Source organism: Pollachius pollachius, assembly GCF_949987615.1.
Source record: "Pollachius pollachius genome assembly, chromosome: 13".
NCBI lineage: Eukaryota > Metazoa > Chordata > Actinopteri > Gadiformes > Gadidae > Pollachius > Pollachius pollachius.
The window spans coordinates 22069247-22097208 of record NC_136946.1 but is presented as its reverse complement, the minus strand read 5'-3'; the positions used below and the strand labels follow the sequence as shown (position 1 = coordinate 22097208).

General features: G+C 43.5%; 1 protein-coding gene across 1 annotated transcript in view; it reads left to right on the top strand.

Moving 5' to 3' along the window:
• Window positions 1-25517, top strand: part of LOC307085287 (zinc finger protein 385D-like) — a gene marked incomplete at both ends in the record, with an annotated part of 31974 nt that extends 6457 nt beyond the window's left edge. Inside the window, 6 exons of the mRNA XM_079750008.1 lie at window positions 5214-5309; window positions 5874-6027; window positions 9421-9717; window positions 14582-14793; window positions 17086-17187; window positions 25275-25517. Coding sequence (XP_079606134.1) covers window positions 5214-5309; window positions 5874-6027; window positions 9421-9717; window positions 14582-14793; window positions 17086-17187; window positions 25275-25517 — 1104 coding nt within the window. The remainder of the gene's footprint in view (window positions 1-5213; window positions 5310-5873; window positions 6028-9420; window positions 9718-14581; window positions 14794-17085; window positions 17188-25274) is intronic.
• Between the last annotated feature and the right edge of the window lie 2445 nt (window positions 25518-27962).

Below are 27962 nucleotides of genomic sequence, written 5' to 3'. Positions count from 1 at the left end.
GGGACTGAAGCAGAGGGGAATAGCGGTAGACGATATTTTTTTTTCCTAAAAGCTATTTCCAGCAAACAGCTACAAAAACATGTTTTCTGGAACTCAAATACTATGTTTACTTGTTGGGAAAACACCATAATATGTCTCCTTTAAATCTTGTCTATCTACCCCGCCAGGACTGCCGCTGTCAGCTCAAGCAGGGGAATTGTGATCTGCTTGAGTGGGGCCACTGGTTTCCCCATCGGGAACAAACAATGTTCCCTGCCTGGCTTGTTCTCTAGCAGCAGATAAGTCACAGTGCCGTTTGCATACTTTGAGGCATCAGAGAAATGATATAACCGTGCTGTGGCAGTGCATCCGAAGTCTTGAGGTTTTAAACATCTGCTCACATCGAAGTCAGTAAGGTGAGTAACATCTTCTTTCCATCTTTTCCAATCTTCAGCATGTTTATTGCCAATGTTCTCATACCAAACATGCTGCTCCTTACAAAGCTCTTTTAGCAGAAGTTTGGCCGGCAGAACGACCGGCGTAAGAAGCCAAGGGGGTTGTAGACAGAGTTGGTGATGGATAAAATACCTATCCTTGTCATCGGCTTGTCTTGCATCTTCATGATGTAAGTAAAAGCATCCATGTCTGTATCCCACAGTATGCTCACAAGGTGTGGAGGACACTTGCCAATGTTACGGCATCTTCTTCTGTAGCTACACTCTTTAAACAATTTCTCCGGCTTCTTCTGGCACCTGACTTCATAAAACATTGACTCGATATCTGCCATCATGGCTATTGGCGCCTCACAAAATCTTAGAAGGACACCAACCAACTTGTTGGTCAGATCGGATCCCTGAAGTAATTCAGCATTCAAAGACCGGCCTTGAAACAAGGCTTTGCAGTCGAAGACCACTCATATTTATTTTTTCTTAGGGTGATACACCCCGTGGTGCAGTATGTAGAACACTGTTTTCATCAAGGTTCAGCTGGTGTGCCGGGACCTGGACAGCGTAGCCTTTGCTTATGATATTGTCCATGAAGGCTTTTTACTCTTCAAAGAACACAGGATTCTTCTTGAGTTTTCTGTGCAAACTATGCACTGCTAATGGTCATTAGGCATTTGGAGCTTCTCATTCCTGAGCGGCAATCCAATGCTGTAATGCCCATTCTCCAGAGTTGCCATTTTCTGCACAGACTGCATGAAATATTTATCTTCTTGCTACAACTCTTCCTTGTCATCATAGTTGCACTCTTGGAAATCAGCAATGTACTGTTGAACAAGTAACTTCTTAACTTCATTCAATGAGATCCTGTTCACAGAGCATCGAAGGGGTTTGTTCTCTGTATCCTCCAGTTCCTTTCTCATTTGCCCATTCACTACCCATCCAATGGCAGTCTTAACGGCATAGGGGCCTCCATGTTGACTGTTATTGACTGTCATGGCTCCATAGCCTTTGGATAAGTAGGCCTACATCTGCTTCCAGTTCTGGCAAACGCACTCCGCTGAGCTAAGGCTACCTGTTGAATATGTGATTGCCTGGGTATGTTTTCTTTTCCATCTTTGGTAGCTCAATATTCTCTGTGTCTTCCAGTCCGCACACTTCCAGATCAAATATCACGCAGCTGCTTATGAGCTTTTGTTCTCCAGGTTTGTCTTGACCCATGGTTCTGAGAAGTATTTTTGTTGGTTGTGTGCAGATTATTTGGCTGGTCTCCCGTGCAGAACGTTGCTGTGCTTCCCGATTCCATGAAGGTGTAAGTTTCAACATACTCGCCACTCTTCTTTGATTTAATCTTCACTGGTACAATTGACAGCACAGATTCCGCTTTTCCAGCCCCTGTTAGGCCACAAGACTCTTGCGTGACAGAAACTTGAGCACATGATAGCTCAGTTCCGGTAGCACCTTCATTCTTCTCAGGTAAGAAAAGAAGCAGGTAAACAGAAACTTCTCTTTTTTTCTATGTGCAGAATGTCTGGAAGCCTTGACGCACATTCTTTGCACTCTATCCTTTTTGTGCAGAACTTGCTGAGATTGCCGGGAGTTATGCAGCCAAGACACAAGCCATTAGACTCCAGGAATTCCACGCTTTCTTTGTGAGGCTGATCTTTATTTTATTGCATGAAGCTAGAGTGTGAGACTGCTTGCAGTAAAAACATGGCTTCTCAAATGCGATCCTGAGTTTGGCATCACACATGTTCCTTGAGGCCATTTTTTCTTCAGTGGAAACGTTGGTAGCGTAGCTGCCTCCACAGACTTCTCTCTTAATAGTATGCCTTACTTTTTGTTCAACCTTTCTAATTGTGGTTGGGTGGCTATCTGGTATATTACCGAAGATGGGATCTAACATTATTTTAAATTGGCGGTCTATGCATTTCATCATATCAGCAAACTTTGCTTTTCCGCCTCCTCGCTCTTTGATGTTGTAAGCTTCAGCGCCCCAGCGTTCTTTCATTTTGAAGAGTTGTTTTGATACCACTGGCATAGTTGGCAGGGTCGTCTGTTACTTCCAGATACTTCTATGTCCTCCATAGTGTTGCGACACCCAACCAAGAACATAGCAAAAGTATTTAATTATTTTCCGTCATCAGACTTCATCTACGGCCATTTTAGTGCTTTATCAATTTACGAGCTGGCGACCTGTAGCTCAACTCCATAGTGCTCTTAAAGCAGTTTCTTTGCTTTAGAGTAGCCTTTGCTAGCTGGTATGTGTGCACAGCTGCGAACTAGCTCCTGGGGTTCACCGGCTGTAAATTGTTCCAAAAAGTACAATTTGTCCTTAGCATTGTCTGTCTTTTGTTCAATTGAGTGCTCGAATGCCCTGATGAAAGATTTATAGTGCAGTGCATCACCCTTGAAGACATGAATGTCCTTTGTTGGTAGCTGGGATTGCCTTTGTTGTTTTACCAGTAGCTCAGTGATAACGTTCTGATTTTGACTTTTAGTATTTTTTCACTTCTGTTAGCTTGAGCATTACCATGATCTTGTTCGTCAGCCACCTTTGGTACTTGGGATTGCAGAATTTGCGGTTGAGCATTAGAACCTGGATTAACTGGCTCAGGAAGCGAAACTCTGGGTTCTTCTTGTTTCACGTTCCCACCTTCTAGTATTTGTACTAGCCCGTAGCTATTGTGACGCACGAGGATAATATGAACAGATCACATGACCTTTTCTTGGAGAATACTTTTAGACTTTTAGAGAATACAAAAGTTTGTTGAATCAACTTCATCAGGTGAGCGCTCTTTTTTTTTCACCTGAGCGGAAAGCTGCAGTCCCCAGACTGCCTGGCTTCTGGCTTATTGATCAGTTAAGCACGTTTTTCGACAAAATGTACTGGCACACCATCTCAATGTTCGTCCTCTGTACCACTTGTTGGAGTCACCTAACAGTGTCTTTTCACCTAACAGCGAAAAGGCGAGACAATGTTCCTTCGTTTTAAATGGTTTACTTCAAAAAGTTATAAACAAAATTCATCAAAATCCACGGTCTTACGTACGTCTAACGCACGGGCAAAAAACTGTGTAGCTTCCATCAACGTCAGACTCCAAACTGAATTACGTTACATCCATTACCGTAATACCAACACATTGAAGTCATAACGTTAAAATCTGAAAACAAAGCATATTACTTATTTTCCCTTTTTACATCTCTAAATTATGCATTTTAACAGTTTTAAACATTATGAATTAACGTGAAATTAATGTTAGCAGTTTTTTTATGAATTTGAACTAAATATTTATTATAAGTTCTCAATTATTTGCGTATTGGCGTTTACAGGGCCCTTTGACCTTGCCACAGGTGGTATTGGCTCAGAGTCAGTGAAGGAGAGATAGATAAGTCAGTTGGTCCTTGAGGTTGTTTGGAGGTGAGATTGATCCGTCAGTGGAGGGAAGGGGTTGAAAGAGCGAGAGGGAGGGGAGGGTTGAGAGAGCGAGAGGGAGGGAGAGGGTTGGAGAAGGAGAGAGAGAGAGAGAGAGAGAGAGAGAGAGAGAGAGAGAGAGAGAGAGAGAGAGAGAGAATTGAGGCATGCTTTGAGTTCAGAGAGAACCAGATGGACGATCTCGGCGTGCTTGAATGTGCGATTGGAAGTTGTGAGGGTGACACGGGATGCCTGACGGTGTGTGTGTGTGTGTGTGTGCATGTGTGTGACATTTTGTATGTGACTGGCGGGGAGAGCTAGAGAGAGAGGTCCACTGGAGGAGAGGTGAAAGAAGAGACCAGGGGGAGGGCCACAAAGACTGGATTTATTCTGATCCTCACGTGACTGTTTTAATTATCATGATTTCAAATAAAAGGATTTTCTTTATAAAAAAAAAAATGAAATGCATCTTGAATAAGTTGGTCTGGTGGGGGGTGGAGGGTCTGTGTCTTATATAGCCCTGGCTCTACCAGTATATCTTGCAGTCCCTCATATAATGCTATAAGGAACTTCTCCCCGTAACCCGGTATTGTGGTTTAGAAACTCCAGAGGAGTAGAGATAGCTAAAGGACCTATACAGTACATCTCTCTGCAGAGTAGAGTAATGATCAAGCAAACAAGAGACTAGAATACACTTACTTAGACTCATCAGACACACACACACACACACACACACTCTCTCTTTATGCTGTTACTGTTCATTGTGAATCTAATTTCAGATAACTGGCTGGCGAAGAGCTCGGTATGCAGCAGCGCACTGTGTCATTATGGTGTTTGTATCCTAATGGCATCTTCCATTGTTTGTTTCCTATGATGGAACAAGTAAGCTGAATTAGCATTGTGTTGTTCAGTAGATAATTTGGTCAGCCAGCACAGTGAAGATCAATAATAGTTGAGGTAAACCGTATTGTGCTTATAAAGAATGACCTCAATGCACTAGAATTCTATACATTAAGTTACAGTTAAAGTTACTCAAGGACAGCAGGGCAGGGGACACAGGGACAGGGTGAAAGCTGCATCCACTTTAGTTTTGTTTTTTCAATATGTAGAGTCAGCTTTAGTGTCTACTTTAGTGTCACCTTTTGTTTGCTCTGAAATCTCACAGGGCAAAAACAAACACCAAAGGCTTGGGCATGCATGGTTCCAATCGGGACGGGATACAATGATCACATTATGTTATGTTTCCTGACACACACAGCGATCGGTGTTCAGAACCTTAATCAGCACGTGGGAACAGTCTGAGTACTGATTACCTGTCTGGTGTGCATCTTGCGTTACCTTGCCCTCATCCTATCGGGGCTGCCCTCGGGTTACAGACGGTCTCTCTGCTGGTGCCTTGTTACACGCTCACCCTGCCCCTGAAGAGGAGACACAGTTCCTGCGGCGTCTGCAGACTCAAGTTCACCTCTGAGGTGGGTGGGGTTGTAATCTTTCCCTTTTTCCGTGCTTTTACATGGACAGATTCTTAGGGCGGGGAGGCTAATGCTGTACTGGCCATGTTTTACTTGTTTGATGAAGTCATTTCAGAGAAAAGTCATTTATTTTGGCTCTCAGCGAGTACTCAACTGTATGAATTGTGAATTTGAATTTCACCGTTGAATGATTGTTATTTTTGTACACATATTGTTGTGACTCGTGCGTGAAATAAACCTCCCGAAAGAATATGTGGACGTCGCTAACTGTCGGAAAGACATCTGTCAAGATGAAGTCAGATCTTATCTGACTTCAATTTCTAACTTTTACTACATCCTGGGAAAACTGTCTCTGGACAAATCCAAGCCAGTACTCCTGCTAAAAGAATATCTTCTTTTTGGTTTGTTTGGAGAATCTAATGTTCTTTCTATGTATCGACAATGTCCCTTTTTAAAAGTTTTGCTTTTTAAAAGTCTGGGGCTGTCAGCTGTCAATGAACTCTGAGGTAACCATATGAGGTGTGGGCTAGATCTGAAACACACTTTGGTGACGTGTGTGTGCAGACGCAGGCCTCGTCCCATTACAGCGGCACCAAGCACGCCAAGAGGCTGAAGGCTCTGGACTCCATGGACACCAAGAAGACCTGGACCCCTGAACCGCTCGTCAAAAAAACACCCCACCCCCCACACACAGAGCCCTGCAGCTCAAGACTGTTAGGTAGTGTGTGTGTGTATGCATGTGAGTGTCTAAATGCATGCATGCTCTTCGTTGCTGGCATGTTGTCTCGCTGTCTCAGCTCCCCTGACTTTAATGTTTGACCTTCAGTGGCGGCTGGTGGATTTTAAAGTGAGGGAGGAAGGACTGCTCGCTTGGTTGCCATTGGCCGGCTTGCACTGTTAGTGGCGTATGGTGGCAAGAGTGTGTGAGACTCAAGTTATTCCGGGTGTTTTGGTGAACTACAAAATAGCAGGGAGGGATAATTATGAGAATAAAATGTATGCAAATCCACCAGTGGCAGCATTGTACTTTGAAAGCTGGTGGGCAGCATGTCTTGGACTACAAGGACAGAAGGAAAGGATGCAAAGCCAATTCTTTAAATCAGGCCTAATCTTGATTCATAAAACTAAATAAAAATATCTGGGGCTATTTTTGCCTTCAATGACTGAAGCTATTGGTTGTAATTTGGCTGTTTATTTTCAGCTACAATTGTTTTAAGAGAAATTAAGACACAAGACCAAAAGTGATGCCATTTAAAATGCATCATGCTATCAATCATTCACTAACATCCTTTCCACAATATCAAACAGAACGGTCAGAGTAGCAAACAATAAAAAGAACAACAAGAACATTATTTCACAACTATTTACATGGGCTGTAAGCCTAACATTGTTTGAGGCAAATGTGGATGTTAATGGATGTTTCAGAATGTTGGTCATGGTGTTAAGCCAATTAAGATTGAGGGACTTCATTTATATATCAAGTCAATCCTCCCCGCTGTTTGTGTTTCAAAGATATCAGTTACCTGGACATACCAAAGGGGATATTTTTTAAGTGTTTTCAGAATAACAGCGTGTGTAGCTCCACGTTTTCGCCACCCTTTCAGAAGGCTTGGTAACCCAACGGAGGAGTGTCAAAAAATATGTAGGCTCAGCGCGTTTATTTCGGGACCTTGCCCAACTTTTGGCGTTGGAAACGCCAACATAAGCGAACAGAGCCTCACTGTACCGCAACGAACGGTAGAGCACCACTTGGTGGAAACAAGGAATATGACTGAGCGGGTTTGTTGGTTCTCATAGCATAGACTTGAGGGGATAACCCCTCCCTCCAGGCTGCCCAACAGCCAGGGCTCCTGCTTATTGGTTCATAGCGCAACTAGGGCTCCAGCCTATTTGTGAATAGACGTAGGCGGGATCCAGATCCCTTAGCTAGTCTCACCCAATCAGAGGAGGACTTTCCTCCTCTCTCCCATTGAGCCCCATTTTATTCACCAGCTGCCAACACTTTTGGGGAAATGAATGGGAGTCAATGGAGGCTGAGGGAGGAACGTCCTCCCTGAAGTAATTGTCAATAGGCAATAGGGGGTGCTAATTTCCCTTTACCCAGGGAAACAAACATTATATATTCAAAGGCATTAAAGTAGCCATACTTAAAGGCATTCATTCTTTACAGTAGTCTGGTCAATCAACATTTTTTATTCTCAACAATGTTAAGGAGGATCTTCCTCCCTCTCCTCACTGGAGAAGCCTCCACTGGTGACTTCCCTTCTGTCGCCTGCAGGGATCTCTCACTACTGTAGCCACTTTTCAACAGATCAACCTCAATGTACAGAACACACCATGAGCAATGTGTGTGTGCATGTGTCTATTTGCATTTATAGAGAGGTGTACAGTAAATGTGTGTGTGTGTGTGTGTGTGTGTGTGTGTGTGTGTGTGTGTGTGTGTGTGTGTGTGTGTGTGTGTGTGTGTGTGTGCGCGTTTATAGCCATCTCTAGAACATGGCCTACAGATGTGTGGGAGAGTGTCTGCGAGCATTTGTCAACCTCTTTGAAGCCTTGGTATTTGTGGTGTGTGTTTGTGTGTGTTTGTATATACACTCCATGCATGTAGGAGTACATTTCATATGATAGAAGCAAAGCCGTGATGAAGCCGCTGCAGTTCGGTCTATTCGCCAAAGACAGCACAAGATATATAAGGGAGAGACTATTTTCAGGTCGTAGTCACTAAACAAGGCAGCTCTTCAGATTATGAGAGACAGAGAGAGAGAGAGAGAGAGAGAGAGAGAGAGAGAGAGAAGGCATTTTTACACTGCCAAGCCGGTACGGTCGCAGCTTAGCACGACCTGCAATTTAACTGTCTTGCCTGGGTAAAATCCCCCTTCGTAACGGAGCCGGCTTTCATGGTTCATTTGAGTAGGTCGGCCTACGCATGGAGAGTCAACGTCTTTCGAATAATTAGCATACTCTGAATGTTTTTATTTGGGTGAGTGTAGGCTACAAATGCGATGAACTATTTACAAGTGCAAAATCGCCAACGTATTCTTTATTTTGCTGACCACATGTTTTCTTATCCTGATAAAAGCCTCGTAAGGAAAGTTCCTCTGCGTCTTTCTCGTAGATCGCACATCTTCACCGTCTTTGTTGAATGCGACTGCCTCCCCTTCTCTCCCATAATGGTCAGCAACTTGTGAATTTCACCGTCTCTCCAGTTATAACTACTCATGTTGATATCGCTGCGTTGTCTCTGTTGTAGAGACAACACAGCAACACCCCTACCAAAGTCCAGCCCCTGGATCGTCTCAGTCGTCTAAGTGTCAGTGTAAACACACAGACCACGCCGGGAAAAAGGCGGGCATAAGATGGGCATATTTGGCAGTGTAAAAACGTTTAGAGAGAGAGAGAGAGAGAGAGAGAGAGAGAGAGAGAGAGAGAGAGAGAGAGAGAGAGAGAGAGAGAGAGCATCAGCAATAATAATAAAATAATGGATTGAATTTATATAGTGCTTTTCTAGACACTCAAAGACGCTTTACAGTGAAGGGGGGACCTCACTAACCACCACCAATGGTAATGGTTGATATTATTGCGCAGTGAACATCTCAATCTGAGTATTTTGCTCCAGCTGGCAAACTCTCAATAGATAAGAGTTCCGATTTATTGACCGTTTATAAAGCACTTCTATATAATACGGAGGTTGATGGGGCTCATAATTGCCTTTGGCAGAGACTCTTTATCTTCCTCTCTCTTATGTGTCCAGTGAACCCTCACCCTCACTCTTGCTCGCTCTCTATTTATTTTCTCTCCATTCCCTCTCTTTTTTCTCCCTATCTTTTCTGTCTCTCTTGCTCTCCCCTTTCTCTCTGATTCGCTCCCTTGCTCGCTTCCTCTCTCTTCTTCTCTGGTAACAACACTGGACAAACGCTTGTCTCCCTACTTATCCCTCCCACCACTTTGATTGGGAGCCGGTCTTTCTTGAGCCCAGACACACACACACACACACACGAACATACAGAGACGGCGCACAAACAATCGAAAGCACACTCACACTCAAGCACCACTTCACTCCCTCCTCCCTTCACCATCTTTTCCCTTGAGGTCTATTATCTCGTGCCTTTAGATTGGGCTGCTACACCCTCCACCCGGGAGGAGGCGGAGTCTCTGGGTAGCACCGGCGTGGACACCCTGAAGGGGGAGGGGCCTGACCCCTCGACCACCTTCCCTTGCCCACCAGAACCGCTCGGAGATGGAGAAGGGCCGACGGCGGTGGGGGAGGTGGGGACGGAGATTGTGGAGGAGATGACGGCAGCGGGGGAGGAGACAGAGAGTGAGGAGGACAAAGCCATTCGCCTCCTCTATTGCTCCCTCTGCAAGGTGGCTGTAAACTCCGCCTCCCAGCTCCAGGCCCATAACAGCGGTAAGGAAGAACTCCATCTGTTCAGCGGTAAGGAAGAACTCCACTCAACTAAGCTGTAGCCTAGTTGAGCGTGGTTTAGAGTAGTCTAATAGGATGGTGTTATTAAAGATCCCATATCATGCTTTTTTATGGTTAATAATTGCTTTTGGAGGGATTGCTAGAATAGGTTTACATGCCTGTATGTTAGAAATACCCCTTCGTATTCTCACACTGTTGAATCTGCAAAACCAATTCCACTGTCTTTCAAAGACGTTCTGTTTTGTGTCATATCGCCTTAAGGCCCCCCTCCTGACTAGCCCAGTCTGCTGTGATTGGTCAGCACACCCACTCTGCTGTGATTTGTCTAACGCTTTGCGATGGTGTCTGCAAATTCACACCCCTGAGAAGTTGTAAACATTGTGGATGCCCGGGAGGCGGGACTTTTGCACTCCAGCACCGCCCAGTGCACAGTCTGACGTCACACTGTTACGGAAGTAAAGTGTGAGCGCAAACGAGCTGTTTCACGCCCTTGTTGAGGGGCGTTCTCAGTGGGCGCGAATACTCCCCCTGGCTCGGACATAGATTTCTCTAGCTTAGCAGACATCTGCCACTTCTTCTTCCAATATTAGACCTTTTTATAACACAGCAGAGGAGGCTTAAAAGACGGTGATAGCAATGGGGATCAAGAGTACATTAATTCACATTTTGTTTCACACACGTTGTAATTATTCAACTAGAAATGAGTTTGCTTCTGGGCTGCAGTCGCCGCCATAGCTTTCCGTAACAAGCACAAAAGCTTTCTGCACTTTCTGCAAGATGATCGGATGTGGGAAAGTAAGGAAAAATACAAACAAAACCAAACAAAGTTGTTCATTTTATGTTGCACTGCCCTTGAAATTCTTTACCATCCATCTACAAGCTTTTTAGGATGTTTCATAATATTAACGGTTCTTTTGGTGTTTAACAGATAGCAAAGGCAAATATGGTTTTATTGTGTATGAGCTAATTACAAACTGAGTAATATTTACCAACATATCATTGAACTCATTCCAGGGGCCGTTACTCAGTCCAGCCATCACAGTGTACCGTATCGGGTGTTTAATAGAATCCACAACAAACACTGTACAGGCTTTTCTAACATAATAATGTTAATAATGATAATATTACTTTATGTTCAGGTTCAGTAAAATATAATAGTAATGATAAAAATATTTTTTCCCGTGTTGCTTTTTTAAAGCGTTGCCCACAACAACAGGATAATAAATAAGCAGTGTGGTGCTGCTCAAGCAGCTGATAATTATCTCTTAGTTTGGTGTCAACGCACAAATGCAGATTGTACACAATAATAATTTAAATCAAAAATATCTCACCTGCATTTCAAAAACATGGGCATTTACATTTATTGTTTTGTGATTATTTTCATAGACCGAACTAGGACAAAACCTCTACATGGGTCTGGGATTCTTCAAGTAGCTTTTCATTTTTTGCACAAAGATTAAAGCCAGGCAATTTATCTTAGAGCATTTTTGGTCATATTCTGACAAAAGCTTTCCACAAGGCTAGGAAGACTTATTGCTAAAGCTAGCAAGCTAGTCAAATATTTTGGAGGAGTGGCTTTGAGGGAGGCCAGGATTTTTTGGTGGGATAGATTTTAAACTTTCAGCACATTGTCAACTCTAGGGTAGGCAATGTATAGAATGGATGGATGTCCATCGATGGATAGAATTTAACAGCTATTCTTTTAAAAAAAAAGTGTAGATGTACATTAAAAAGATGAGCCGTTAAATAGTGTTCCACTACTACTACCATTGCTGAAAAACTCAATCTCAAAGCATAGCATCCATATTGCGTTTTTATATAAAATAACAATAATAACTTACTATAGATGCAACCTGACCATGGTCCTCTCTCTCTCTCAAACAAAGAAGGCAATCAAAAGTGTTTTATCGGGCAACGCCCTTCTCTCGATCTCTCTGTTCTGAAGCTGTTCTGAAGCTGTCCTTCGGCGATGCGAGTGAGAAACATGGCTGTTGTTGGTTGAGTGTCAGGGTTGATGTGGCTCCCCCTTTATCTGTATTGAGATGTCTGCTTGGTGAATGGTGACACAGCGCACATGCCTGAAAGAAGAGGGCCAACTATAGTTGAAGAACTCTCTCTCTCTCTCTCTCTCTCAAATTCAAATTCAAAGCGCTTGATTAGCATGAAAGTATTTGAATACATTATTGCCAAAGCATATTCAAGTTACACAAGAATAATTGTACAAATAACAGATAATAATAATAACAACAACAATAATAACAATAACAACAATAACAACAACAATAATAAAGTAAATAAAAAGTCTCACTGAATTTCTTAGGTTATGACATTTCAGGACATATTGTGCTGCCAGGGCAGCAGAAGGACCTTCACCAAGAAGAATTGCAATTTTTTTCTTATGTTCCATGTCTGCAAAATCTGGAATATAGATTTGAATTTGGTGAAGTATATCTGTCTTAAAATGTCATATTTTTTACAGTGTAAAAGGAAGTGCTCCTTTGTCTCAACCTTCTCTGCCTGACAGTGACCACACATTCTGTGTTCCCTCGGAAGCCAGGTCTTTCTGTGTCTGCCTGTTTCCACTGCAAGATTGGGGTCACTGAGCCTGTACTTGGTCAGGATTTGTCTCTGCTTCACATCTCTGACAGAGAGGGGATAGTCTGCCAGTTCGTAATTTCTGTTTAGGATCAGATAGGAATTCATTCTACTTTGGTTTGAGGTTTGGTTTGTCCAATGTTCTAAATAGTCTTCTTTTGCTTGATTAATTATTTTGTTGACTCCAAATGGTGTCTGGGAAGCAGTGCTGGACTGAGCTTGATGTGTGTTAGTTAGCTTCAGCACCAGCTGGCACAAGGGAGTCTTGTCAGGGTTCAGTTCCTGGGTTTCTTGTGCTTCAAAATGAAGTGTATTCTTGGGACTAGATTTTAAGTGCATCCAGAATTTTAGTGCTCGTTTTTGGATAGGTATAGCCAATGGGTAACGACCTAATTCTCCCCTACATGCGTTGTTTGGTGTTTTTGTTTGGACTTTCAATCGGCAGAATTCAGCATGTAGGTCCTCTATTGGATGCTTATCCCATATAGTGTAGTCATGTGCACTGAGTGGACCCCAGACCTCACTTCCATACAACACGATAGGCTGTATTATACTGTCAAATAATTTGCACCAGATTGAGATCGGTATGTTTATGTTGTAAAATTTAGATTTTATTGCATAAAGGGCTCTACAGGCTTTTTCTTTGAGTGCATTCACTGCCATGCTGAAACTTTCAGATGCAGTAATATCCAGACCAAGGTAGGTATATATTCATTGTGTTCTAGGACGGTGCTCCCTAGAGTGAAAATGTATTTGTTTTCCTGACTTCTGGGCTTCTTTTGTAAAATCATAATTTTAGTTTTTGTTTGGTTTAATGTCAGGGCCCAGTTCTGGCAGAATTTTGCTAGCAGGTCCAGGTGCTGCTGTAGGCCCTGTTGGGAGGGTGACAGGAGAACCAGATCATCTGCAAATAGGAAGAATTCTACCTCTGTGCTTTGAAGGTTGAGTCCAGGAGCTGCAGACTGTTCCAACTGCACCGCTAACTCATTTATGTAGACGTTGAAAAGCGCTCTCAGACTCAGGCTGCAGCCCTGTCTCACCCCCCGTTTCTGTGCGAAAAACTCTTTCTTTGCGAAAAAGTTTGTTTTGTGCCAATTGTTACACTGCATTTATTATTTGAGTACATTGACTTGATCACATCGAACACTTTACTCCCTACACCACTCTCTACTAGTTTGTAGTGTAATCCTGTGTGCCAAATAGTCAAATGCTCTTTTAAAGTCGACAAAGCAGGCAAATATTTTTCCATTTTTCATATTTTTTACATGTTCGTTGATTAGAGTGTGTAGGGTATAAATGTGATCTGTAGTACGGTGGCCTGGAAGAAAGCCAATTTGGTGTCTACACAGGGTATTGTGTTTGTTAAGGAAGGTTTGAATTCTCCCATTTAAAATTCTATTACAAACCTTCCCCAGATTACTGTTCACACGTATACCTCTGTAATTATTAGGGTCCAATTTGTTTCCACTTTTATGAATTGGGGTAATAATTTCTTGATTCCAGATGTCAGGAAAAAAGCCAGAATATAGAACAAGGTTGAACAATTTGAGTATTGCATTCTGCATTGCAGGTGTGCTATGTTTAAGCATCTCACTTCTGATGCTGTCAGGCCGACAGGCTTTATGGGACTTTAAATGATTTAAGTTTTTCTGCCAGCTCTTCACTTGAGATGGGGAAGTCAAGTGGATTTTTATTGTCTTTAAATATCAGTTCCAAATTGTGCAATTTTTCTTTGATCTGGTTCTGATTGGTTTCTGTTAAATTTATTTCACTGTAAAGCTTTTTGAAATGCTCTGTCCAAATATTTCGTTTTGTATTGGTATTTCTTTTGGTTCTTTTATGCTCAAAATGTTCCACACACTCCAGAACTCATTTTTATTGATGGATTCTTCGATTTCATGAAGAAGTTGGCTGTTATAGTGTTGTTTTTTTTCATTTGATAGTTTCTTTGTATCTTTTAAGGGAGGTAAAATATTACATTCTTAGATCTGTGTTTCGAGGGTGGCGGTGCTTTTGGTTTGACAGATGTCTCAGTTCTTTCCTCATTTTTTTACATTCTGTGTCAAACCATTTCTCCATTTTTTAATGGTTACTCCTTTCTTTTTTCTCAGGTCAGCCTTTTCAGCTGCCTTGTAGAAAATGTTGTTCACTTCTTGAACAGCCATGTTGATGCTCTTTTCATCAGTACAGAACTGTTGGTTAGTAAAGTTAGTTATTTTGTAGGTCTCTCTCTCGCTCTCTCTCTCTCTAGGTACCAAACACAACACCATGCTGGAGGCAAGGCGAGGGGGCGGAGCCATCAAGTCCTTCCCCAGGTCAGGGGTCAAGGCCAAGTATGTGGCTGCTGCCGCCGGTGCAGGCCCCACTGTCGCAGCCTTGGATGCGTCCAAGGGACTGCAGAACATGACGTTCCACTGCCAGATCTGCGACGTGCACGTCAACTCCGAGACGCAGCTCAAACAGGTGTGTGGTTGGAAAAAATATCAGTTGGAGAAAAAATGAACGATAACAAAAACTGTCTATTTGTGCTGCCGTCACATCACCGTAACAACCTCAAAGGGTTTCACAGGCTCTGGCCCTGCCAACAAACTGTAACCTGAGAGCTCAGAGATAGGGTGTGGAAATGTGCATACTACTGCAAATAAAGTATGCCCTCATTTCCGGATAACACTGGATACTGTTTGTTGTGGCCAGATCCAAACATTTGTTTATAACCTTTCACGTTACAGGGGACCGCTATCTTGACTCGCACTTCTCCATCGATTAAACACCAAGTCTCTTTCTTCGTTTACGTTAGTTTATTTTACTTTACACAAAAAAACATGATGCACGGAAGGTGAGGTGAGGTGGAAAACAGTGTTGCTCCCCCTGTTCCACATCCTGTCACTGACTCAGTTCCTCTTCATCCTGGCTCAGTGTCCCACCCACTCTCTTCTCTAGCAGCTGATCTTCATCCCGCTAATTATCTCAAAATAAATCTAACATTTAAGTGGTGTGTGTGAAAGACTGACACGCACACGTGTTGCTTCAGAACGTACACTGCATTTCTTTACTTCAGTCTCATGTGTCGATCAACACTTCCTTGTTTTACAATGCGCGCGCATTACACGTCACGTCGCATCCCACAATAATCCCACAGTCTCTTAAAGGAACCGTAACCACTATTTAGCAACATACAGCAAACCCATGTATCACAGTGTGACCATGTTATTAGAACATAACATTAGTAGAACATAACATTAAGTAAATTAGAATAAAATATAACATCACTAAGATGAAATGGGAATGAATTTATAATATAAATGAAATAATATAGATTTTAACTAACATAAAATACGGCTCTAACACTGGTCTTATTACGATTGGGGCAACTGATAACAGAGGCCATACCTACCTTGTGAAAACGACATACATTTTTTTGTAATTTTAGCACAGAAAGATCCCAAGATGTATTTACTTGCTTTCATAGAATAAACGAAAGATGCATACATGTTAGGCATCTTGTTCCATCACCAATAAACCAATCCTAACCACCTGTTGCTGCAGGTGTTGCGGCCATTTCAGCACACACAAGATATAAAGATAGATAAGAACTTTATTAATCCCTCGGGAAAGTTTTCTCAGGAAATTACACTTCCAGCAGCAGCCAACACCATGTTACAAATAGAATAAAATAAGAGTAAAAAACAACAATAAATGTGCAAGAGTACAAAATGCTCAATGCTAAATCGAAAATGCAAAAAATGTATATGCAGGGGAACAATATACAAGAAGAATAGTATTCATAGTATATAAGCCAATATTTACATGCGGGAGTGCTTAAACCGTGCAAAAACACAGTGCGAGAAAACTGTATCAAACAGCCAAGTTGTGTTTGATATAGTGTAATGTTATGTAGTGGGTGGTAGGAATGGTCCTCCACCCTAACCTCTGTCCTCCAAAGTTTAATGGCAATGGGGGACAAGAGTTTTTCAGTCTTTTGGTGTTTCACTTGTGGAGGAGCACCCTATCGCTGAGCAAGCTCCTCTGATTGCTGATAACAGTGTGCCGAGGATGGCTGACATTGTCCAGAATAGCCAGCAGTTTGTTGATTGTTCTCCTCTCTGCCACTGTCACCAGAGAGTCCAGCTTATTGCCGACCACAGAGCCAGCCCGCCTGATCAGCTTGTCCAGCCTTGATGAGTCCTTTTTAGATATGCTGCCCCCCTTGCACACCAACGCGTAGAAAGAACATTTGTGACCACAGACTGGTAGAACATCCACAGGAGTTTCCTGCAGATGTTGAATAATTGAAGCCTCCTCATGAAGTACAGTCTGCTTTGGGCTTTCCGGTACAGATGGCCTGTGTTGCTTGCCCAGCTCAGTTTGTTGTCAAGCCACAGCCCAAGGTTCTTGTAGGAGACATGAATATTCATTCAGTTGATCTGGACCGGAACCTGTGAACGGTTCTCTATTGATATCCATGTCAATCCAAACTCGCTGATTTTTTTCATTATCTGCTACCAAATATTCCGACATTGATAAATGGGGAGGAGGAAAACATCAACATTTCAGATGGAGAACTTTGGTGACATTTTCCTTAATTTCCTCTCTTCCCGTGACTACCCTCCCTGCTATGCAAATACAGCAACTTTGTTTCGGCTTGTTTTTCCGCCTTTGGCGCTGGGCCTGTTGACATCTGTCTCTGTCTGTGCTTCTATCCCTCTCTCTCTCTCTCTTTTATATTCCTCTCTCTCTCTGTTTATAACATTCCAGCACATCAGCAGCAGGAGACACAAAGACCGGGCAGCAGGCAAGCCGGCCAAGCCCAAGTTCAGCCCTTACCCCCCTGCCCCACGAGATCATGGACTCAAGGCTGTGAGTACCCCTCCCTCCCTGGCTTGATGTGGTCAGAAATCCTGTGAGAGCCCACCACCTCCGTGTGTGTGTGTGTGTGTGTGTGTGTGTGTGTGTGTGTGTGTGTGTGTGTGTGTGTGTGTGTGTGTGTGTGTGTGTGTGTGTCTTAATGGGTCTTAGTGGGTCTTTATATGTCTTGGTGGGACTTGGTATGTCTTTGTGTATCTTTGGCCCAATCCCAATACACCCCTTCACCCAAACCCTATCCCTATTGTTGTCCGTCATCACAGTGAATCTCAACGCGTATAAATAATCATGGAACTCATCCACAACTGCCTACTTAAGGGCTAAAAACTCAAGCTGGGGAATATGATATCTCTTTTCTGCAGCACTCAAGCCTCTACTGGCGAATGTGCTAGGCCTAAGGCCGTCAGCATGCACCTGATTTAAGCCAGCCCCTAGCCCTTTAAAAGCCATGTTGCAGGTTAACTACCACTGTCGATTAATGGGAACACAAAGTACTCAATATATGTGTATCATTTAAAAAATGTCTCCAAAATGGTGTCAAATTCCAGTGTTTGAAGTAACGGGTGTTTTCTAATGAAACTCTGCGATGACGTCACGTTGGGGAGACGCGGTGGAAGGTAGCCTCAGCCTAGTACTAAAATGATGGCCTCTAAGAGATGGCAAGAACCACAAATAACATGTATGATGGCCCACAGCCGTATCATTTGGAACCTGTCAGACGTGAGAGGGCGCATGAGGAATTGCCATCAAAGCCATGTAAATGCATGGTCAGAGGAGAATCAGTGGAGAGTTGTTTTCATTTAGCAATGCAGCAACGAGCATTGGAGCTAGTCTATGAACAGCAGTGCACACAATAACAACACTTTTATTTATTTTTACTGTCACTGAATAGGACCAAGTGGAAGTCAATCTAGTGACAGTGATTATGTCGTCATGTCGTTCAGATAAGTACATGTGCGTCGTTCAGGCATAATGCTTGCTATGGGCTAACTTGCCAGTCCGACCTGTGAACCCCCCCCAGATAATACCTAATAGGCCTATCTCTCAAAATTCGGAAATGACGTCACACCGGGTAAACATTCTTCCGGCGAAGTCATTTCAGCTGTTGCCGTCAACAGGCCGGCTGCACCAACTGGTCTTAACTAAGCCTGGTCGTAACTGCTAAGTAGGTCTTAGTTAAGACCTGGCGTTAGAATGGAACTAACGCCGGTTGCACCAACGGGACTTAAGCCCGGTCTTAACTACGCCCGGTCTTAGCCATGCGCGGCCATGTGAATGTTCCATGGAATGCGCATATCACCGAGTTGCTAGGATACCTCGTGCCGACAGCTATTTACTATTTTACTTGACATGCTGTTGGACACCGAAATAAATAATTCATTATTTCATTCATTGTCATTCATCAATTGTGTTAATGCCTAACAATAAAACACTGCAAACGAATGTAATTAAAATATGTATTTGTGTTGTCTGGTTTACAACGAGCGGGCATTTAGACGGGAATGGTTCTTTTTGACAGAAACAAATGACAAGGAGCTAATTGAGTTGTTTTGAGACTGTAGGAGAGATCTGTTTAATGTGTCGGCCTATATAAAACATATAAACACAATTAAAACAATATTCACAACTGATTATAAGTTGAGAACGGACTAATCGGCCAGCGATATCTTCAATTGCTCTGGCCGGACGCACGTCTTCCTCGGGGACTGCCGGTGGCTGATGGTGTCTGGGGAGAGGGATTCTCTTGGAGATGTTGTGCAGAACGGTGCACGCAGCTTTTTCTGTGCAGACCCGTTCTGGGTGCATGAAGGCAGTGAAACCCTCCAGATAACCCGACAGGCGGACGATCTGTGAACACTGGTCATATCGCGGGCTTTTGAAATGCCCCCTTTGCATAGAAGCGAAGCGCAATGAGCAGTTGATGGTGGTAGTGCTGAATTGGATTGGATGTAATTGCTATAGAAACAGCCTGGAATTTCAACTCTACGCCTGCCCCTGTCTTAGTGAAAAGAACGCTAAGCCCAGTTGGTGCAACAGTTAGGTCAGACTAAGAACGCCAAGTTACGACCAGGCGTAGTTAAGACCAGGCTTACGCCCAGTTGGTGCAACCCAGCCCAGAAGAAGAGGAAAAGTGCAACTGCAGTTGTTAGTCCAGGCAGACTATCAAAACAAACACAGACTTGGGCCAACGGGCCCAAACCAGGAACCTGTAGTCTGTGGGGCTCCTCATTCCTCCTCATCGAGCGGTTGCATCTACCTCTCACTACCACCTTTCCATCAACTACATTTTACACTGAGCATATACATAATGTTAATAAAATGTCGCTCATTGGACAAAAACGGGTCAGCAAATAACTAGCTAAACCCGTCCTTGGCTAACCTAATGCTAAAATGCTAACGCTACACACGGAGACTTCATAGCCACCATGGCTAATTATATTCATAATATTATAGTCTACAAATAACAAATATGATAATTTTACACACATTTCAAACACAGACAATATTTCAGACGATTTATATGGATCGTATATGGTTTGCTTGTCATTACAAAACATGAATGAGCAAGGCTATTGAGTAGCCTACTGACAACAACCAAACACCTTAGACCACTTACCTTGATAATTGTGTATGAACTCCTCCACAAAGAACTTGTACCCCTTTCTCAGCCTGGACTGTGGTGTTGGTGAGTGTGACTCCACAATCTTGTGCACATCTTCAAATAATATCCTTGGAAAACCCACCAGCGAAGTGGCGAAGAAACGCTGCATTTTTGTGCGGTTTGTGCGATCATCCAGTGCACCTACAAAAAAAGAAAAAGAAGACAAATCAGTCTTCATTAATATGCAACCCCAGTTTAACAGTACGTCTGATGTTGATTGAATGTTTTAACGTTAACCATGCCATGTTTGGCAAAAGTATACAATAGCCCAACAAGTGTTGAACACAAATAGCAGACATAACAGCCAGTTGGCACACATCTACTTACCGGCAGGGGGCGTGTTGCGTAGTCATGTTCTCCGGTCCGTTTGTGTTTTGTCCTCTCCTTCAGCTTTTCTAGCTGACACCCGTTCATACACAGGTGTTTTCTTCGGGGCTGTGGTGTAGCTGTTCCAGTCAAAACGACTGGGAACAGCTCCAGTATTCAGCCTAGCACTCCCGTCTTTATAATCAGCCACTGAGAAATGCCGACTACAGACCAGTGTACTCCCCTTCTGAATGACAAAATTAACTCCTTCATCCCGTCTGATCGCCCTGACCCACTGCTGTCTCTGGTCTGCGTTAGTTAGGAAGTCGTGGAAATGTAAATACGGTTGTTTTTGTTTTGAATTGGGTCATAGAGGTACACAACAGTAGCTTTTGCTTTTTGACAGCGCCATTGTTAAATAAAGACTACTCGACCGGAAGACCCTTTACTCGGTGAAGGCAAAATCGAACGCCGAACCAGGAAGTTGTGAGATGGGCCTATTAAATCTTTCCCCCGACGTAAACAGATTTCCGATTAGTTATCCCACTTTTTTGTGGTAGCCTACTAGATCCAGTAACAACATCTTTGCCTAGCTTTCTTTAACCCAGTGTGCGAAATACCCATCAATATTCGAGGGGTTCCCATCTCCCAATTATTGCGCAATACCAATCTACATTTTTTTCAATATGCAGTAGGACTATGATAACATTACAATATTTCATGGATGCAAGCCAAGACAATCAGCGTATAGCCTACATGACAACACACACACACACACACACACACACACACACACACACACACACACACACTTAACCATTTTGATAAACGATATGCTAAAGCAACACTGACATAGGATGCTGCATTGGCTAAAGTTGTTTGGATGCACGTTGGTTTATAACAAGGAGAGGCAAAGTTGTGGATTACAATGCAAACACGACAATAATTGGCACCAATCTGGCACACTTAGAAGAGCAATCAACTGAATAAATGCCAGGTATAGCCTATCGGACACGCAATCAGTGCACTTGCAAATAAGTGCCTGCAGTTTGAGCGATCGTGGCATGACATTATTTAACCATCCATCTACGGCAAAGACGTTCAGACAGATACATCATTGAACACATACACAGAGCACATTCGTCCAACCCGGCGGATGCTGACAAACTGGCCACAACAAGCCAAACATCACGGCGTCCTCTCTCTCTCTCTCTCTCTCTCTCTCTCTCTCTCTCTCTCTCTCTCTCTCTCTCTCTCTCTCTCTCTCTCCCTCCCTCATTCCCTCTATTGCTCACTCTATAACACACACACACGAACACACCTAACCCACTTCCTCGAGATTGTCTAGCACCTTCATCAACCTCTCTTCATGCTCCTTCAAAGTCGCACCGAAAACAATTAAACCATCCAGGTAAACAAGGCCTTCTCCATTAAACAGTGAGCTGTTGGAGGAGCCCCCATTACTCCTTGTGGCATTCTCTCGAACTGGTAGAAGCCGAGAGGACATATAAACGCATTTCTCCTTGTCTTCCTTGGTTATGGCTATTTGATAGTAGACGCTACGAAGATCTAGTACGGAGAATCAAGCTTCTAATTAGGCAGTCCAGTGCATCATCGATGCGTTGGGGGGTGTATTGATCAGGACTAGTCTTAGTATTCAGAGTCCATTAGTCGATGCACATACGTACACTAACATTGTACGAGTACGTCGCAGCTTGTATGCATTAAATGTTACTACAAGAGCTATTTATGCAGCTGGTAATTTTACCAGTATTTACAGACACCTGTAATCTGACCAACATGACACACGCGCACGCTCTCTCTCTCGCGCTCTCTCTCTCTCTCTCACTCTCTCTCTCTCACACACACACACACACACACACACACACACACACACACACACACACACACACACACACAAACAGTCCTCCTAAACAATGTTACTTATACAACACTACTTAAAAGACAACCCAGAACAAGCTATAAACAACCACAGCCGCATCTGTTCAGGTGAGCCGGCCCAATACAGCTGCTGTCCCTGGTGCTGATTCTCAGCGTTAACAACCGCGATAAAACAACAACTTCAGTTGATTGCCCAATCAACTTATTCCAGGCAATCAAGGCACAATTAGCAATATAATAACACAAAAAATAATAAACGAACAGTTCAGGGAACAGTAATGCCGCACCGGGAGGTGTGTATTTTACTCACCCTATTCGTAGAGGAAGGCCATTCTCCTGTCTTTCATGGTGGCGAAGGGGTCAATAAGAGACCCAGGGATTGTTCAGGGAGCATGAATCTTTGACAAAAAGAAGACATGGCCAGCAAAATAGTAGCTGAGGTTTAGCGCTACCAGCTAGTCACTCGGTGCCGACATAGTTCTCCTCATTGAAAGTACGATAACCACTCTTCTTTCTGTCCACACGCAGCTGAAGGCATTGTCCTGCCATCAGATTCAATTTTTAGTTGCTGCTCATGTGGCAGAACGAACGAAATATCATCAGGAGCAGCGGGGGTTTCATTAGCTTTCACAATCTCCCATACTGCTTCGCTATCAGCAGGCCTCACTTCAGGGGGAACCCAACTTGAAACAACCTCTTCTTTGCATTCGCAAAGAACTAAAAGGCCACCAGCATATCTGCTGAATTTCCTTCCACGTCCCCAACATCGCTAGGACATCCTTCATTTGGCCCACTGCAAGATCTTCATCTACACCGATAACCAGTATGGCATGATTAGATTCAATGCCCTCACCTCTGCACCACTGCAAAAGCTCTGTATGCTGCCAGGCTTTATAAGCTGATTGATCCTCCATGACTAAATCAAAATCAAAATTTCTTTAAGAGCAAATTACGTGCTAACCTAACAGTAATTTTAAAAGAAGACTACGGCAAAGAAAAGGGTTCTAAGCACTACAAACCATCCGAGACGAGCAACCATCTTATGTAGTGCCCCCATGCCTTGGCTATTTGCATGACAATCAAATTCCGACATGCTGCCATTCAGACATGCCCCCATTCCGACATGCCCCCATTCCTAAACCTAACCCTTACCTTAAACCCTAACCTTAACCCTAGCACCGACAATGGAAACAGAAATTGTCGGAGTGGTGGGACGTTTGAAAAAAATGGAAGTGCCGCCACTCCGACAATTAGACGTCAATGTCGGAGTGGGGGTATGTCGGAATGGAAGGCGGTCCCCGTCGAGAACTATCAATGTTATAAAGTTCGCTAGTTAACAAGTTTGCTAACTAGCGATCAGCGCATACTAGCGATTTTGGTGGTTGTGCTTGTTATAAAGAAAATGCCTATACTACATTAAAACGGCATAATGATAATGCGATGGTCATCATCATTTATTAAATGTTTTGCCTGCCATCTTGTCTAGGATTTTTCTTGATTTTCCATTTTCTCGCTAGGTATTGGAGAGCAAGTCGCAACCCGCATTTGCTAGTCTGCCCATCGAAATTCTTGGTTTCAAGTGGTTGTAAGCCCTCCCCCTTACCCCCTACCCCTCAATAAAATGACAATCGGGACACCCCTATCCAGTGCGTGAACGCGCAAAAGTGAGGGGTAGGAGTGAGGGTTTGGGTGAAGGGGTGAATTGAGATTCAACATTAGTGTGTCTTGGTGTGTCTTAGTGTGTCTTGGTGTGTCTTGGTGTGTCTTGGTGTGTCTTGGTGTGTCTTGGTGTGTCTTGGTGTGTCTTGGTGTGTCTTGGTCGGTCTTAGTGGGTCTTAGTGGGTCTTAGTGGGTCTTAGTGGGTCTTGGTCGGTCTTAGTGGGTCTTAGTGTGTCTAAGTGGGTCTTAGTGTGTCTTAGTGGGTCTTAGTGGGTCTTAGTGTGTCTTGGTGTGTCATAGTGTGTCTTGGTGTGTCTTGGTGTGTCTTGGTCGGTCTTGGTCGGTCTTGGTCGGTCTTGGTGTGTCTTAGTGTGTCTTAGTGGGTCTTAATGTGTCTTTGTGGGTCTTAGTGGGTCTTAGTGGGTCTTAGTGTGTCTTGGTGTGTCTTGGTGTGTCTTAGTTTGTCTTAGTGTGTCTTGGTGTGTCTTGGTGTGTCTTAGTGTGTCTTGGTGTGTCTTGGTGTGTCTTAGTGTGTCTTGGTGTGTCTTGGTGTGTCTTAGTGTGTCTTGGTCGGTCTTAATGTGTCTTAGTGGGTCTTAGTGTGTCTTAGTGGGTCTTAGTGGGTCTTAGTGTGTCTTAGTGGGTCTTAGTGGGTCTTAGTGTGTCTTGGTGTGTCTTGGTGTGTCTTGGTGTGTCTTGGTGTGTCTTGGTGTGTCTTAGTGTGTCTTGATGTGTCTTGGTGTGTCTTAGTGTGTCTTGGTGTGTCTTGGTGTGTCTTGGTGTGTCTTGGTGTGTCTTGGTGGGTCTTAGTGTGTCTTGGTGGGTCTTAGTGTGTCTTGGTGTGTCTTGGTGGGTCTTAGTGTGTCTTGGTGTGTCTTGGTGTGTCTTGGTGTGTCTTGGTGGGTCTTAGTGTGTCTTGGTGTGTCTTGGTGGGTCTTGGTGGGTCTTGTCGGGTATTGCTGTGTCCCTGTAAACAGTGAGCAAGAGTCAAGAACTCGGGGGGCGTCCTTTGAACTTTATTTATATATACTTTTAAGCTTTGACAATTTTTTACTCTGTTTACTTCCCTGTATTAAGGGGAAGGGTTGTGAGATAGAATTGTGGGAAAGGAGCCTGGGTGATACTGGCCAACACCTGCCTTAGAAGTGGGCCAGTGTTCAATGTTCAACACAATTTTAACTGAACCTCCATGATCTCTACAATGCCAATCCATCCACATCCCATTTCAGCAGGGATAAGGTTGAAGCAATTGTGCTATAGACTTCCCTATACAATCACTCCGTCTTTGAATGCTCTCTTCAACTTTATTGCCGTGGTTTTCTCATTTTGCCACGTGCAAGCTATGTGCACTGTAATACTTAATACAATTTCCCCTCAAGCTCTGAGCGTTTCTCCCCCCTACTTCTTTGGGAGACACCTTAGTTTGTTTATCATTGCAAAGCCCTTCATTCTGAAAAGAAGGAAGACATTCCCTTAACTTTGAGGGAAGGGTGGTCTGGAGTGAACCTCCTAAACACTGTGGCATGAGGTGTTCATTCTGTCCTCTCTGCAGGCCTGTCTTGCGCTGCGGAAGGAGCCCGACCTGGCCAAACCCCTGACCAGCTCCACCTGCCTCCTCCACCGACACCTTAGCGCTGCCTCAGTGGCAGCCATGGTGCCCTTCCACCTGCGGCCCGTGTCCACCTCCAGCCCTGCCCTCTTTCAGAACCAGCAGCTCCAACAGGCTCTGCTGCCTCCGGTGGTCACGCCCAACTGCTCCTCCGCACACACGCCGCTTTTGTTCTCGCACTTCTGACCCGGATTACAACTCGGACAGCAATAAAAACAAACTTGAAGTTCCTCTCATTTTGATAATTTGTTTTGCTTATTCTTTATGTTTGTGTTTTCTTTTGGGGGGTTGGAGCTTATGCCATATTTGCTTGGGCCTACCCACACACACAGAGATCCCGAGGCCATCTGATGTGATAGATATTCTTGGACTAGTCTCAAAACGCAGCCCTGACTACATATCTTTGGACTTTAGCGTAATGTAAAACCATCAATCAGGATTGCGTTGTGATCAGCTGCAGACACAGTATGTGCAGAAAGATGATCTTGTTGGGAAGTGAAAACAAGTCTCCTGTGCAGCAAGGATACTTGCTGCACAGAGATGGTCTTCTCCATGAGAAGACCATCTCTCATGGATTCCCTTGTCAAAGCATCCGTTTGATCATATGGAGCCATCCACTGAACAAGAAACACATGTGGCTGCTACTTTGGTGTGTGTGTGTGTGTGTGTGTGTGTGTGTGTGTGTGGTGCGTCTCCTACAGATGTAGTCTTTTTTAGGAGTACCACAGTTTACTGCATGGTTGCTGTGCTGACGATACACATAGCAGAAGAAGATGAAAGAGAGTTTTGCATTAAAAAAAGATGCCCTCTTTTTCTGTACATTAGAAGACCTGCTGTATTCATCACTTATTTAGTTTCCAAGGATTTACACTTTCTATAACATAACAAAGTTGTATCTCTGTTCCCTGGTCAACCAAGTCTTTATGAATCAGTAAAGTATTCATACCGCAAATTAAAACCACATGTAAGAAGTCTTCTTTGGTGGCTGCAGAAGCTGTAGGTTATTTTCCAGATGTATGTGACTATAAACCCAAGCATGAAGGATTTCAGATTTTTATTATTTTCTAATAATAACAGTGTTGAAGTGTGAATGGCAGAATCTTAATGACAATCCTTGCAGGTGTGTGTGTGTGTGTGTGTGTGTGTTTGTGTGTGTTTGTGTGCCTGAGAGTACCTCCAAACAGGGATCTATCTATGCTTTTTATAGATCTCAAATTGTCCATGTATTGGATTTTAAGATAAATATAGAAACAGTAAATATGTACCAGATATGGTCCTGCTGAGGCATATTTAAAGAAAGAAAAAGGAAAGTGATGAAAAAAAATGAATTAAGTTCACATCTCTCCCCTGCTGTGGAGGCATTGCCACGCTCAAAATGAAAAGCCCCTTTGCTCTCTCGCTCTACTAATGTGTATGTGCCCTTGTAGTCACGGTCAGGAATCCGTGGATAAAACAACCCATCTAGATCAAAGTAAACATCTCCTCTTTCCAGAAGTCATTCCTCTGCCTCTTCATACTCTCTCGTCCTCTGGGCTTCATGTGTGCAACCATACCCAACCACGCTCATCCTGCCACGGTTCCTCACATTGGTACCAAAATACGATGAACGATAGAGGACATCCAGATGAAGGCTTTCCATGATTATCTATCTGGTAGCTCTACTCTATTCCTCAGCCCCCTTCGTCTCCATGGAAGGCAGAGCAGGAATGTTGAGCGTTCTTTCATCGTTGCCTGGAGGATATTAACTTTTACTTATTTTAATTAACTAGCTCTATTGTTGTTAGGTACTAAATATGTGTTATGGTGGGTGCGATATGGTAGATATTAGAGACTGTTATCCAGCCAAGGCCAAAGATGAGTTGTTTATTTGCAAGACGCATCTAAAGGGCATCCTAGATATCTTTGTCTCTGTGTCCGTCTTCCAACAAAATGCATTGAATAAGTCAGAGGACAATCTCTAAAGCTCTGTAGGGATGAATGTCTTGCTTAATAGCAGACATTAGAATATTTAATTATTTATTTAGTCAACCTGGGGAGACAACAAAGTGAGAGTTGTTCTTGTTTATAAGGCGTTCACATTGAAAAATTGCTATTTTAAGAACAGCAAAGCCATTTCAATTGGTTGCTTGAGCAGTGTACTTGCAATCACCACCAGTTGACATGGATAAGTAAAATAAGGTACCTTGATTTGAAGGAGTGCAACATTTCATTAATTAATTGGTTGCAAACATTTCTTCTAAAACTACCAAAAAATAATCTATATCGTTATGTAACACAGTTCTAGTATTTTCAGATCTGGACGATAGCAACCGAACAAGACCCAACCATCATCTCTGCATCCCAGATTACCTCCAAATCATATTTCCATCCTTATGGAGTTCAAGGTGCAAATTCATCCATGTTCTGATTCCCTGAGGCTCATTATCACCCACCAGAGCTCTCAGCTACTACATCGTACTGGAACGAACACTAGGCTCCCCGCCATTAAACCACGTTTCCCTCCAGCTGTCGTAGCGATGTGCTCTCGAGCCTTCAGGGGGAAGCGGCTAGCTGTGTGATGTGCATCTCCAGTTCCTCCAAAAGCCTGCGATGGCCCCGCAGTGACCTCCAGCCACAGGAGGAAGGACGGCA